This window comes from Micrasema longulum, unplaced genomic scaffold (assembly GCF_059751315.1).
Source record: "Micrasema longulum isolate JH-2025_06_02 unplaced genomic scaffold, ASM5975131v1 h1tg000811l, whole genome shotgun sequence".
In the NCBI taxonomy this organism is placed as follows: Eukaryota; Metazoa; Arthropoda; class Insecta; order Trichoptera; family Brachycentridae; genus Micrasema; species Micrasema longulum.
In genome coordinates this window covers 85,830-101,040 of record NW_028278003.1, presented here as the reverse complement: position 1 = coordinate 101,040, position 15,211 = coordinate 85,830, and the positions used below count along the sequence as shown (strand labels likewise).

At 32.5% G+C, this 15,211-nt stretch overlaps 2 protein-coding genes across 3 annotated transcripts in view; one reads left to right on the top strand and one right to left on the bottom strand.

Annotated features, from left to right (window-relative positions):
* The window catches only part of MCU (mitochondrial calcium uniporter), a 128,379-nt gene that overhangs the window by 84,057 nt on the left and 29,111 nt on the right, over positions 1-15,211 (bottom strand). The gene's annotated exons all lie outside the window — the stretch shown is intronic.
* Positions 1-15,211, top strand: part of LOC148278897 (uncharacterized) — a 59,714-nt gene that overhangs the window by 42,216 nt on the left and 2,287 nt on the right. The window contains exons 2-3 of the mRNA XM_088230719.1: positions 10,554-10,877; positions 14,620-14,817. Of these exons, the coding sequence (XP_088086845.1) occupies positions 10,554-10,877; positions 14,620-14,817 (522 nt within the window). The remainder of the gene's footprint in view (positions 1-10,553; positions 10,878-14,619; positions 14,818-15,211) is intronic.

Sequence of the window (15,211 nt, the reverse complement as noted above, 5' to 3'; positions counted from 1 at the left end):
TTTCATAAAAATAATTTAGTGAAAATTTAATATTTCTTTACAATCAAAGAGTGAAAATGTAATATTTCTTTACAAACAAAGAGCGAAAATAACAAAACAGAGAAACTTTAAAAGCTTTCATTGTTCCCCTTTCTGCAGAAAATAGGTGACATTTAGTTTTGACAGATTAAACATCTGATCTCCAGACAACTTTCATGCTGTTGAATGTGGTGCCTGCTAATCTTAGACGTATTCCCAGCTCCTATTAAAAGCTACCGTTTGAAATTTTCTATAACGCTCAATGCCAAGGTCGAACTCTCCACTCTTTCGATGACTCGGTCCGACAGGGGATGCTCGGTGTCTAACGAAATGTTAAACATGACATTTTCATATTTACCAGCAGTTGGACACAAAACGGTAAATTTAATCAATGTTGTTTTTTAATTTTTTTACAGAAAAAGGATAAAAATATTTTTTTACATGAATTAATAAAAATAAATATTAACGTTTTTATGATTTACCCATATATTTCAATTTTGTGAGCTACTTTCGATGAGTCGTAAATAGCTCAACATTTGTTTTTAAAATAGGATCTAATTTGCGGCGTAGTGGGGTGTGGACCTCGGACCTCTGATCCGTGAGTCCACGACACTAGCCACGGAACCACAACCCGGTTTTAGATGATAACCATAATGAAAAAATGTATTCGCCGTACCTACGAAACAGCGTGTTACGAGTTTTTGTTTGGTTATTTTATAAACGAGATAATATTGTACTCTTATCTCGTTAAGTTGTGGATTCCTCGGGGTGAAATCATAATACAGAAAACCATAGTAGATATATTAGTAAATAGGTATTCGCTAAATTTAAGTTTTGTCCACGACAGCTGAAAACAAAAGGTCGCTAAATGATACTTTGCGGAATCACCTTGCCTTCCTACAGGTGACCTTCATATTGTATTATACTAGTTACATAATTTAGATACCTAGAACATATTTTATAGGTAGTTAAGTTATTGTGCTACTATTTCAAGCAATATGCAAAGTAGGGATACAACACATTAAACATATCTTTCAATATGTTGTATATTATTCTACAAACAAACGCAGAAACACTCATTTGTCGTCGTGTAGTTGGTCTATGGTCATTCAGGTAACTAATATGGATTCTGATACCTCGTGATATAACTTGAGACAGACTTTTCGCTGTCGAAAACTAATAAAAAATATGAAATCGTATTTTTATGGTAAAAACATTTAATTAATCATAATGGCAATTGTTTTTTTATTTGTTAAGCACGAAGGTTTACAAATTTGATATTTACATTTTCACATCAAGGAGTGTTTCCATATGATTCCAAAAAGACCGTGGTTGCGAATTATAACGTTAGTTTTCGACATTAACATTATTTATTCCAAAATACGTATTTAGGTAAATCAGCCGGATATTTAGAAGCCACAGATTTACTTTAGACTTAGACTAAGGGGTAAAAGTAGCCCGAGGTATGTACACGAAGAGCCGTAAATATAATATTTACCTTTATTAAATGCTCAAATAACGAAAAAAACATGTAAAAGAAAAACATTTTTGAAGACAAAACTATTTTTACGATAAATACAAAAATGTTATATACGCGGTGTTTAAGGGCTTCAAAGAAACTTCAAAGAAACATTCCTCACGGTAAACTTTCTTCTTTTTTTATAGTTTGAAAACGGAGCTAATGTATATATTGTGAATTGTGTATTTATTTTTACGGTGACAAATATGAATTTATTTATTCACTATAAACATCTACATAAATAATACACAAAAATTATGTACTCGTAACTTCACTGGGATGTCCCGTGCCGGGGACAGTACAATATTAATTTTTCTTTTTTACAGAGTAAGAATTGAAAATTTTGAAAAATATGGAAAAGAAACACGAGTTTATGGAACAAAATACTAATAGAAGAACAATAATAAACATGTTTTTTTTTAATGTAAAAACTAATTATAAGACAAAGTATGTATATGAACAACTAATGTAGGTACTGATTACAAATAAATCCACGAAAGCATTTCCTGAGCAATAGGGTTGTTGATGTGTAGTCTCAATGGGTTCAAAAATGGACTAGCAGGCTTATTCTGTCACAATTTCGTTTCGTAAGTTCGTTCGTACGTCATATATCCACCTCACTATAACTTAATCAAAATCGTATTTCGCTCTCGTTCCCGCTCATACGATACAAATGAATTTACGAAACGAATTAGTTACAGAATAGGGCCATTGATTCGTTTCGGAAAACTTAAAGTGCGCCAAAAACTAACTTTTGTTAAAATAGATTTAAGTATACCAGCTTTAAGCTGCTCGCTTAAAATGAATATGATAATAACATTATTATGAGCTAAATATTTCTGAGTCAATAAAAATAAATGATACATAATACTAACGCTTAAATAGAATAAGACGAAATATTTTGAACCAGCATTATACACAAAGGACGGTGTTTTTCATAAACCTACATTTCCGCTTACATCATCACCACTCGTGAGACAAATAAGCTAATTTCAATTCGTTCCAATATTTGCAAAATAAATTAATTCGATTCAAATGTTGGAGAAGCTGGAAAATTCTTATCCGTGCCATTTCCTGTACAAATTCAAAACACTTTTATTTATTTAGCTGCCAAGATCTATGGCAAGTGTGATCGGTCGTAAAAATAAGCATTTAACTTTGTATTTTGTAATTAAATTAAAACTTATAAATATTAGTTCTGTTTGCCATTTCATTAACAAGATAAAGTTGGCGCATGAAGAAATTAGCGCTTGAATAAATTCAATAACTGTTTGATTTTAAGTCATACGAATAATAATTATCCCGCAAATTTAGCAGGTACCAAAGCACGTTATATTTTATGTAAATGAGTATACATTGTCACTGCATAACGCGGGCAAACAACACTCATTAAAATCCACAACGTTTTATCTAGGTATCAACAAGTGAGTTAAGTCTGTGTTGGGACGAAGCAAATATTGCACATCAATTTTACTCGATTTCCTAACACGGTAGGTGTTTTCATCCTAAATAAGGAAGTGCAGAGTTCTGAATGGCGAATATCAAACATCAATTTTAGCCATTCAATTTTTTTTCTAAATATTGTCAGCATAATTTATATTCGATTGTATGTATTAATCCAATGGCAGCTACGTTTACTTTTAACGTCATATATAAGCTACGCGACGCCGACGCCGACGCGTGAAAAGATACACGTGTTATGTAATAAAGAAACTCGTAAACCCGTAGAAAACACCATTATACGGCCTCTATAATAAATCTTTATATACTACGGACGAGAAAATAGGAAAATATATCGCTAAAAAGAAAATACAAAACAGATAAAGCGTTGAAATTAAAACATCCATTTGATTGATAAAACTCGTCGGACATATTAAACGTTTGTCACTATGATGAGCTACGCCATAATAATTCAAACATGTACTTGTAAGCTACACGTATTTTGCAACAAAATACAAATGGATTACACGTACAGGTTTTAATCCATTGATTTGTGAATAATCTCCGACGTAATTAATTAAAAGCGGAAATCACAATGTTTATCACGGAATATTCACCAAAACAATGAAAAGTTCGGTTCGAAATATGTGTACCTACGGTACGGAACACAGAAGTAGCCTTCGGGGTAGCCGTGTGTCAAGGATCGTGATCTCTCTCTAGTATACGTGAGATAAGACAGAAGGTCAAAGCAGGTTGATTCGGCTCCAGCTATTATAATGACTTCATATTCATTTAGGAAGCGTTAGGTGTCACTATTATATTACTTTTAGAGAGTTTTTTTATGATAAAAATATTATTGCGTCAACAACGGGGTATCGTTTTGCAAAGCGGATAGGATGATGCGAATTATGTTTTAATTAAATTATCATTTAGAAATCGTACAAATCAATAGCGAATACTATGGATTTGTAAAATTGAGAGTAATTTTTTTAAGGGCGCTTCGTTTATTTTTAAAAGTTTCCAAATATTTTTTTATGTCTTTACAAATTTCATAATTTGATTCAAAATTAACGTTTAAAATAAATAAAAAAACTACTTTAAACGATTTATATTTGCCCCATTCAATTCTAGGATAATTGCCGTTAAACACGAATTTCATAAATTTACGAATTAATGTAGACGAATTAAAAGCCTTTTTACTGCCCGACTATTAAAACCACCATAACGCTCTCCCCAGCTAGACCATTTTTTTTTTTCATTAAATGAGATTTACAGATGCATAAAGTCGTAGGAATACGGTATATTCATTTTCATGAGTTATTGGGAACATAATGTTATAAAACGCTTACTAATAAAATGTCTTAACAAGTATTGTAAATTTGAAGTCCACGAGATAAAAATATTTATAAGAATAAAATGAAGCGGATCTGTAAGAAACATAATTTCCGCTGCACATCGACAATTGGACGTTGAGGCATGATGGCCTTGAATATTATTGCAGTACCTGCCTTGCCATTTATTTACCTCAGACGGAAACACGCAATTAGAAGAATCTCCGTATACCTGTCTACTTAGATACGTAATACGTCAAACTTATTTTTATTTCAATCTAAAATTGGTTTTAGGGCCAAAAGTAGGTATATGTCAATTCAAATGTAAATCCCTAAGATTGTTAATTTATAAATTGGCTATATAGTATAAAGCGACATAAAACTCGAAAGAAACATTGCCAAATGGTGCGCTTTCTCTAGAAACATATGTTTACCAAGAGCATGTTTTTCATAAACTTCTAGTCATTTTTGTGTCTGAATAATAAAGAACTGATAAAAATATGACTTCATCATTATAAAAACGTATGGTTTATGGCAGAAAACACAAGATAATCTCATTTTGATTTTTTGGTCTTTTTATAGGACACCTAGAACAAAGTGGTACATTCGAATTGAGGTTAAAGTCTTATGTCACGAGCATCGTAACTACGTACACTGATAGATCAATCTTCCACTCAGCTTTTCCAAATGTAGTAGGTTTATTATTTAAAAAATAACATATTTTATTAGGTTTGCAAGACGTAAATCAACACGAAATATGTGGCCTATAAAGGGTTAAACGCCACTAAGCAAAAATAAAATACACATGTATAGATAGTTGAGGTCAACCGATACATTCAAATAGTCAAGAATAGTGTGTCTCTACAGACTTCTGAAGAATACAATAGTGTGTGTTTATTAAACACGTAGGTCTAATTTACAAGAATCGTCCAAATCCACACGGCACGGTAAAATTAGAGTAGATAGACATTTTCTATATTATTTCGTATTTATTTAAAATTTATTGCATTTTAAACATAATATCAAAAATATAAAACATGGATTAAAAAAGACAAAATAATCATCAAAACTAAATGTGATATTTATATGGGTAATTATATATTTATTTATAAATCGGCCGTCTCGCAATCGTCACGCATTTGCCAGAAAGTTCAAGTGCTTTCGTTTACCGTTTTTAAGACTTAATACATAATAAAAATACTGTTTTATGTTTTATTCAAATTTTATACATAAATAAGTCGAGCATTTTTTAGTAATGTGTCCGTAGATATTCTATAAATGGTAAAAGATTATTTTTTCACTAAATGTAAGTTCTTGATAATTTTATTTCTATTTGTTTTCTCGGTTTGCCACAAAAAATACTAGGCCAGTGAGCAAATACTAAAATCAATAAATAATCGAATGCATTAAAAAACTTCAACCAAATTTATTAGTATATTTCAATTTTACAAAACTTGCCGTTGGACCTGACAACAAGAAAGGAAATGAAAAATGATTCATTCAAGTACCAAAAACAATAAAGTAGGCAACGATTTTATGAATACATTTATAAGAATGTACAGTTATTTTGAATAATAAAATATATTAGAAATTCCCTTCGTATATTGCCTGATTTAGGCTGTAGTCGGAAAAACGAACGCAAAATTAGGAAATCATACGATTTTTCCATTTTAAAACGAATGTTTTTTTTTTAAACGCGCAATAATAAAAAAACAATATTTTTTAAAGGTATTTCTGTTTAAAAAAACTGAAAAGTTTAATGTAACTTAAACATAATTACTTTTAGACTAGCAGGTTACGCCATTTCAAATTTAGACTTAACTGAGGTATCTGGGATCTCAATAAAGACGAAGTATTGAACTAAATTTTTTTGTAATAATTTAAAGATAATAAATTGAACATGAAAGTTTTAGCCAAATTTAATTTTTTTATTTTGCAAAGAAATACAAGTATTTGAAATCACAAACATTTTTGTGACATTTTCCTTTATTTCTACTTCAAATTATGCCTTCGGTAACACTAAAAAAAAAGAAATACTTTAGTTTAATACCGAAAACGATTAGGGCAGGTCTAAAAAAGTCAATAAGATATTGTTTTAAATTGAATATTACAACCAGAATTATCTTTTTATGACCTTCAGACCTGCCCTAATCTGCCCTAGTTAGATTGATGACCCATTCAAGAAACCGCAATCTAACGTGAAGCGCATACTTTTTATTATTATGGATAACTCATATAGTGCCATTACCTTAAGGGCGCTTCACAAAGAGATGTTGTGGATACTGGTTTTAATTTGACTTAAAATTAATGTAAGTAAAAGTTTTTGGTAAAAAAAATTTTTTTTCATTACATGCTACGGATTTATTTAAATGATTTAAAAAACAGGTGGATTTTAAGTTTATTCCCAAACATCACTTCACTATCACAGTTTCGCACTTCCGCTGCAATAGCATTTTCTGTCGCCACAGATGTAGCTGATTTAAGCTTAAGACGCCTGTCGGCTAGTTTATCTGCAAAGTTTTTTTAGATAAGAAGTTTTCTTTTTTAAAATATTTTATTTGTATATACTGAAAAATATGTTAGTTATTTCTACATTGTTGTATAAAAATGACATGCGCCTTTTTTGTTGTATTATATGGTAGAATTAGCTCTGCACTATTTTATTAAACAAACATAGATCCAAAATTATCGTGAGTTGCTTTTAAGAAATTAACATTGTAAAACATATTTTAAAAAAATAGCCACAACTTTCACGCGCTGAGCAAAATTAATCAATGAGACATTTGATAAACAGAATAATCAAAAAGCAAACATGGCAGTTATAAACAAACACGATGGAATACGTTGGGGGAAAACTATTTTCTAAATAATACAGAGAGGCTGAGCGTGTTAGTTTTTGCCGGCCATACATACATCTTGTAAGTAAATGATTAGATTGCGTGGAAAATTATTCAGTATTTTTACTTTGCGTAAACGCTTCATCGCTGTATACTAATTTCGCGATAATAACTCGTTTAATATAATATGTTGTACTACGGAGCAAACTTTCTAGGCCTTTCATTTATATATAAACTATAATTAAATAAAAGAAATAATAAAAATTTACATCCAACATAAATATATGAAAGCACTGAACTTATTTTCTATACTCTGTTCGTCTTTATCATATTATTTATTTCTACAAGCGATTGTATAATTAGTATTTTTTTATATTGAAACAATCAACATAATTCATTTATGGTAATCTCGAGAAAAATTCAAAAGCTTTTGAGAAAATTTAACACCAGCGATAAACGAAAAGTATTTATTTATTTATGAAACAATAGAGTCACTGAGCAATACTCGCATAGAGACATACAAAACAAATACAACCGGGTCAATATTCTTTAAACTTTCCACGGCGTGCGAGTTACAAAATTAAAAAGATAAAATAAAATTAATAAAATACAAATATCGAGAAAAAACTTAAAATATGAATAAAATAAAAACAAAAGGTAGATGTATATACTTACATTTAAATAATATGATCTAGGGCAACAATAATTGGAAAATCTCCCTGCAATGCATGTTAGTATATGTCATAAAGGCAACCTTTAAATTATTGTCAGCGTAACCGATTTATTAAGAAATCTGCAGACTTTGACCAATATGACCACGGGTCCGTCATCCGGAGCGAGCTGAGAGTTCCCGCCGAGGTCAGGCTACGGGGACAAGGTCTCATTCGGAGCACTTCGTGACTGGATCAACTCATTTTAACGCTTCTCACATACAAATGAGTCGGTTTTCTCCGATTCAATCAGAATCCAGGACAAAAATCGGTATGCAGAATAACAACGGACAGCAATGTTATATAATTTACATTTAGCCAAACTCTTGTTTTAATATTTATATACAATTAAGTGAAGTTTTTTTTGATAAAATTGTAGGTTAAGTAGATTTTCATTGGGTCTATTATACAACATAACAGAGAATTATCGTCTATACTATATACACATATTCTGAAGGTTTTCCTGAAAGTAATTAGAACTATTTTAGATTTAAAACTAGAATAGTAAAATCTGAACAAACACAGTGCATTGGCGGCCTGCGTGGTGTAGTGGTCAACACGCTTGACTCACATACGGAAGGTTCCGGGTTCGATTCCCGGTATAAACACAAAAAATAAAATGTTATTTTTCTCAAGCCTGGGTGTTCTGTGATCTCAATGGCATGTTGTGGTGCAAAAATAAATAAATTAAAAATAAATAAATTAACACAAATTTTATAATGGTACAAAAAAATAAAGATGAAACGTCTTTAAGTAAAATAAATTCTTATTTCCAATTATCTCGCCCCACGCGGTGGTTTGTTTTATTACGTAGGTATTTGTGTTTTAATCGAAGTGAGTTTTGAAACTTTTTGAGTGGGGGAGGTTCTATGAATTGTAAGTAGGAATTAGTAGGAAAATTGGCCACGTGTTGCTTTGGTGAACAATAATTCGGAAGTAACTCATACAAACCATGAACATAAAGGGTTGTTAGTCAAATAAATAAAAATCTACAAATGTTTTTTTCAATGTCTCAGTTTTAAATACTAGATTGTTTCAAGAGTTATATTTAAAGGTTTATCTTTTACGCGTATTTTCATGAAGATAAACATGCAACGATTAGTGTTTTCGAATGTTTTTCTAGCTAAATAATTACGTGAAAATTTTATTTAAATGAGTATCTACGCATTTCTATTAATGCAATGGGTAGATTTCAGTTGTTCGGTACGTTACAGTTAAAATCTTTGTGGGCTGAGACCCAAAACATGTACATTTAACGCTTTATAGGACCCATATTTTGTGTTGATTTACGTCTTGCACACCCAATAAAATACAATAAAATAAATAAAAGAACTTTGTTTTTAGCCACTATTTTTTTTTTCTTCCACCGACCGGTTTCAAAGCAAACAAGCTTCTTCGTCAAGGTTTACGTAACTAATGAATTAATTACTATTTTATTTTTATCATGTTCACTAAATACTACACGTAAACCCAATAAATCAAGTCTTTTTTTCCTTACAAGGGTGATAATTTGATATCAATATTTCGAAGCAAGGCGGGAGAGGACTAAAAGAAATATTGTTTATTTGGTTATTAATTATTTTTTTCTTATTATATATTCATGAATGAACTGGAGAATGAAATATTTTTAAGCACATCACCACTTACCAGACGTATCAAATTATGGAGTCGTTATGTGGACGATGTTTTTTGTTTTGTTTACAGGGTCGGATCGAGAACTTCAGACATTTCTTAATTTCCTAAATTCATTACGTAAAGAAATAAAATTTACTTTAGAAATAGAAAAAGGAAAAAAAACTTTAATAATAATAATAAAGAACCACAAAGTTAGTGCTTCAAATATAAACTTTATACTTATAAAATATATTATTTTTTAAGATAATAAACCCATTTCATTTGAAAAAAATGAGTGTTAGATTGATCTAACATTGTAAGTTATAACGATACTCTTGTGACATAAGCCTCAATATATGTACCACTTTGTTCTAGGTGTCTATTTTCTATTTTCAGGGGAGGGTTTCAGGACTGTATTTTCCTTGGGGGGAGGGATTTGAGTGTTATTTTAGTTAATTGTTTCATATACATGAAATGTTCGTCATTGTTTCTGAGATTAAAGTCAACGAATATATTATAGTATATTCGTTGACTTATCTCCTTTTACCTTATCAATGCAGGTTTTATCTTTTAACATTGATATGCTTTATTTAAATGATGTTCCATTTCTGTATAATATTACTGATCAACTATATACCTTTATTATTCGTCCCAAATCAACACAGGACTTAAGTCCCATGGAGTTGGGTCATGTGTCTCAATAATTGTAAATAAAATATTGGTGAATAAATAAACACAATTAAGCGAGGGGCGAGTGACAAAATGTATAAAGCTAGATTTCACTAAGATACTAAAAGAATCGGGTTATCGGGTGAGGCCTAACGCTCACACATTCCCACGTCCAAGCAGTGTTTTACTATTTTTACAAGAATGCGAATTTTACAATTTTCTGCGGCTTATAGCATTACACCCGGAAGAGATTATCCTCACTGCAGAATTTACCTCAGTAGTTAGGTGCAGGAGGTGAAAAAGATAAAGATTTATGATGAGATATTTACACTAAAAATTACATTACCCGGCCAATTTTTTTTAATGTCGGCTACTCAACTAGATATCAATGCATAGACCCTTCGTACTTTTCCAGGCACTCGGTTGATTCGGCGGTATCCCTGCGAAGCCAGCTGCACGCCGACCGCATCCGTTGGCCTCCTCGACTTCGCTACCAGCAACAGAGGTCCGTGTCGGACCTCGAGCTCGCCTACAGGCCGCGTCACCCGCCCGTGCCGCCGCCGCCCGCACCCGCGCCGCCGCCGCCCGAGCCCGCACCGCCGCCCGCACCGCCGCCCGCACCGCCGCGCTCGTCGGACCTCGAGTACCTAAACAACCCGGCGGAGAACCCCGACTTCGCCGACAGGAGGCCGTCTTCGGCCAAACCGCCGAGGCCAAGAGTCGACGACGAATATTATAGGTAAACTAATCGTGTTATGCATTACGAGTTTAAATTTGAACTAGTATTTTCTTCCAAAACTTGACAACCTGTCCGCTTTATCAATCGACAAGATATATTATACTTATCTCGAAACAAATATCGTTTGCTTCGCGAATGGGCGCATGGAGGTTCCGAGTTCGATTATCGGTAATATCATTTTTTTTCTTATGTATTTACTTTTGTGAAAATTATTCATTTATTTGCATTTATGCGGACACAAGTCCCAACTCCATGGGACTTAAGTCCTGTGTTGAGTTAGGACGAATAGAATACAAAATACACTTAACATTTAGAACAAAATATAAAGTAAAATCATAATAACATGCACATAACATATTAATACACTCGTTGTTCCAGGGCCAGACGGCGAGGCTATCCTAATAAACGTTTACCAAAAACTCATTTTTTCGATTTCAATAAATTATTTTAATTGACTTACTTATTTTAAGCCCGGAAAAACATTATTTTATTATGCCCTAAAGCTATTATTTTACTCGAGCATAATAACCTAAAAATTCATCATTTAATTTTTTGCACATATTGCATTTGCAATATTCCACAAAATGTAACATCTATTCGAACACATCATTCAAGTGTTTTCTATCCTGTTTAATAAATTAACAAAATACAATCGGGGTGGAGTACATTTTAGAGAAGGGAATATGGAAGTCTAGGCATTTACAGGGCTTTAGACCTGTCAAAGTTGCCACTTTACACTTTGTAACATTTATCATATTTCTATCATAAAAAAAAGCTTCTTCACTTCTTTTATCTGTTGATTTTAGTGAAGTTAAGTAGCTGAGATCGTTATTGTTGTGAATAGATTTATCTGATCGAATTATTTCCCATACTAGGCAACGCCTGAAAATAATTTTCCAATTTTTAAACTTCTTGGACCAGTTGGTTTTATTACAAAATTTCAAGTTTGTCTAAATGTTGTAGACAAAATAGTGTATTTCACTCCCTAGGGAGTCAATGAAGAAATATGGATGTTCGAACATAGGAAAAATTGTGAATGTTAGTGTGTTAAGTGGCCACTTAAACCAGCCAATTACAGGTCATAAGCCCTGTAAATCCCTAGTCTTCCATATTCCCTTCTATAAAATGTACTCCATCCCTGTTGTAATTTGGTAATCTAAATGACTCTCTAGGGGATAAAATCCAGTCTTTTGTCTACAAACATTTGGATGAACTCAAAATATTGTATTGTATAATATAATATAATAATAGTACAAAATATAATATTGTATACACAACCGGGTTGTGGTCCCGTGGTAGTATTGTGAACTCACGGGCCAAAGGTCCGAGGTTCAAATCCCACTCTACCACAACTCGATTTCCATTTTTCCAGCACAAGTATTTACGACTTTAAGGAAACGGTCTGAAAATTTAAATATTTGAGTAAATAATAACTACTCGAGTATTTCCCTTTAAAAAAAATAATATTTGATCTCAACAAGAGATCTTTTAATGTTCAATTGACACATTTTCCCACATATTCCAAGTAGGGGAACGTTTAGTTTACCCTTCAACGGGAAAAGTCAATGGTTTCGTTTTGTAAAGGAGATTCATACCGTACAAGTCTGCACCAACGTATGCATACAAGTGCGCGTAAGTAAAATCGTGTAAAACGAGGAGTTTCATTAAAATATCGATGTTTCTAATTTTTATTTTGCAGCGATTATATTTACTAGGCGAAAATGAGTCCTGGTCAACCCCATTGCGTAAATTATGCGCGAGTCATCTACATGTTTTACAAATAACTCCATCCGTTTTAAGAGACAGAAACACATCTTACTAGTTATTCTTCATTGCTTTTATAAAGGAACAAGTAAAATACGTATTAACAGTAACTTAACTTGAATACTTTTGTAAGTCAGTTAACATTGTGGTTATAAAAACATTTAAGTTTGTAAGTGAAAATTCTTGATGGCAGTTCATTGTAATTTATTATATAAATAAAAGACGAGTACCAGTCTCGAAGATGTCGCGAAAGTGATGAAACTGGTCACTGGATATTCCAAATCTGTGGATTAATGTATCGCTCGTATTTTATTCATAAAATAAATTGTGGCTATACATGTTACTGTCATCCATTTCATCTTAAAGAAATTTTTATTTAATTGACCCATCTTTTTCCATCTTTACTGTGATGTTAAAATGTAATCTTCTTTTTCTTAATAAAAATTGATTAAGTCTTCGGAAATTAAAATATTAGCGAATTCCGTGAAATGTGATATGATGGCGGCCTCCGTGGTGTAGTGGTCAAGACGCTTGACTCACTCACGGAAGGTTCCGGGTTCGATCCCCGGTGAGAACAGAAAAATTCAATGTGCTTTTTCTCAAGCCTGGGTGTTTTGTGGTGTAATTTACCACTGTAATTCGGCCTCCTGGCCTGTTGCGGTGCAAAAATAAAATATAATAAATAAATATATTTTTTAAATAGTTAAGTGTATAAATTTCCGGATTATACAATCAAAATTATTAAATATATAATCATATTTTTTTAATAATTTTCTTTGAAACTTATTAATATAAAATTGTGTAAATACACACTGTTAAAATAAATATATTACGTATCCATAATGAATTGATAATTATAATACCGAATAAGATAGTTTAAAAGAAGCAACACCTATCGTTTGATTTATCAGAAGTTAAAAACACGCAAAAAAATAGATTTTTACGAAGTGACAATAAAATTTGTGTTTGGAAAGTGAATAATTAATAATAATTTACAAAAACTATCACGCCGATTCCCCGTAAGGGTAGGTAGAGAGGATAGAACGACACATCACAGATTTCGCTTCCTCCACATTTATACATTTTCTCATACAAGCGCGCCAATTATTATTCCAACATGTCTATCTCCAAGTATTTGTTGGATTTGGTCATACCATGTCTTTCTTGGTCTACCTCTTTTTCTTCATTCATCAACATTTGGACTGTAAATATTTTTAGCCGTTTATAAAATACAATTAACAGTTAAATCACCTATTTTCGCTCATATTCCTAAACTTTCCAGTTCTTTCATACAGTTATCGATATATACGTTAAACAGCCATGGTGACATCACAAAACCCTGATTGACTCTTTTATGAATGTCAAATCACGGTGTGTATGATCCATTTACCCTAACACATGCTGTGCTGTCTTTATACAGAGAAGCAATAGCTCGTGTCAGATTTCTGCTCCTATACTCCGAGAACACCTTTCAAAATTTGTCTCTGTCAACTCTATCAAATGCTTTTTGCAGATCGACAAATGCGCAGAAAAGCTTTTGGTTCAAGACAGTTTTCTGACATGTTTCGTAAAGTAAATATTTAATCCGTTCATCCTCTTCCATTCACAAAACCGCTCTGTATATCCTTAGTAACCTTTCTTACTTCTCAATAAGTATTCTTCCATACATTTTGCCAACAGCGCTCAAAAGGCTGATTGATCTATATTTTCCGCATTCCACCCTTGAACCTTTTCCCTTGTATAGAGGCACAACAACAGCCCTTCTCCAGTCTGCAGAGGTGCATTCTACCTCTAAACATCGGTTAAAAAGCTTGTGCAGCTATGCAAAACGATTTCACCACCCGCCTTTATAAACTCTGTAGCACAACGTAAATAATTTAAGTGCAATACATTCCTGTTTTGAGAGCAAGCAAACTAAATTTTCAATTCCAGCATCGTAATTAGATTTAAATTTGATAAAATCATAAACCGTTCACAGACATCTGACAGCTCGGAGTCAGCAGGAGAGGTGGTGGCTGTCCGGCGGAGCAGCAGCCCCCGAGGGGCTCGCCCCCGCCACCGCTCACGCCCCCGGCCTGCGCCGCTCCCGCTCCCTGGCAGTCATCAGGGAGGAAGCCTGCTTCGGCCCCCTCATCCCCAGGGCTAGACTAGCGGATAGACCGCCCTACAAGGAAAGGTACAATAACCTAACTTGCTTACTCGATTTTTGGACAAAAAAAGTTTTTTTTTGTACGAGCAAAACCCGTTTTCGGGTACGTGGAGGGAGCGCGTTTCACTGGTAACCGAGTTTCTACGATTCTTAGTAATCGAATAATTCAACTATATTATTCTGGATAATACTTAATAGCAAAAAAACATTTTTTTAAATACCTAAACCCATATAAAAATAGTTGAAAAAACTTTTATAATGACCATTTTATATGCATTACAAGCATTATAAGAAGCTTTGTGTTAATTCAAACAATGATTTAAATCAACGTATTTATTTATTTTTTGACGATTTATTGTTTCGTCATCTTAGGTATTTTTAAACGAATAAATAAATATTTTCATTTAAGAATTTATAAGAA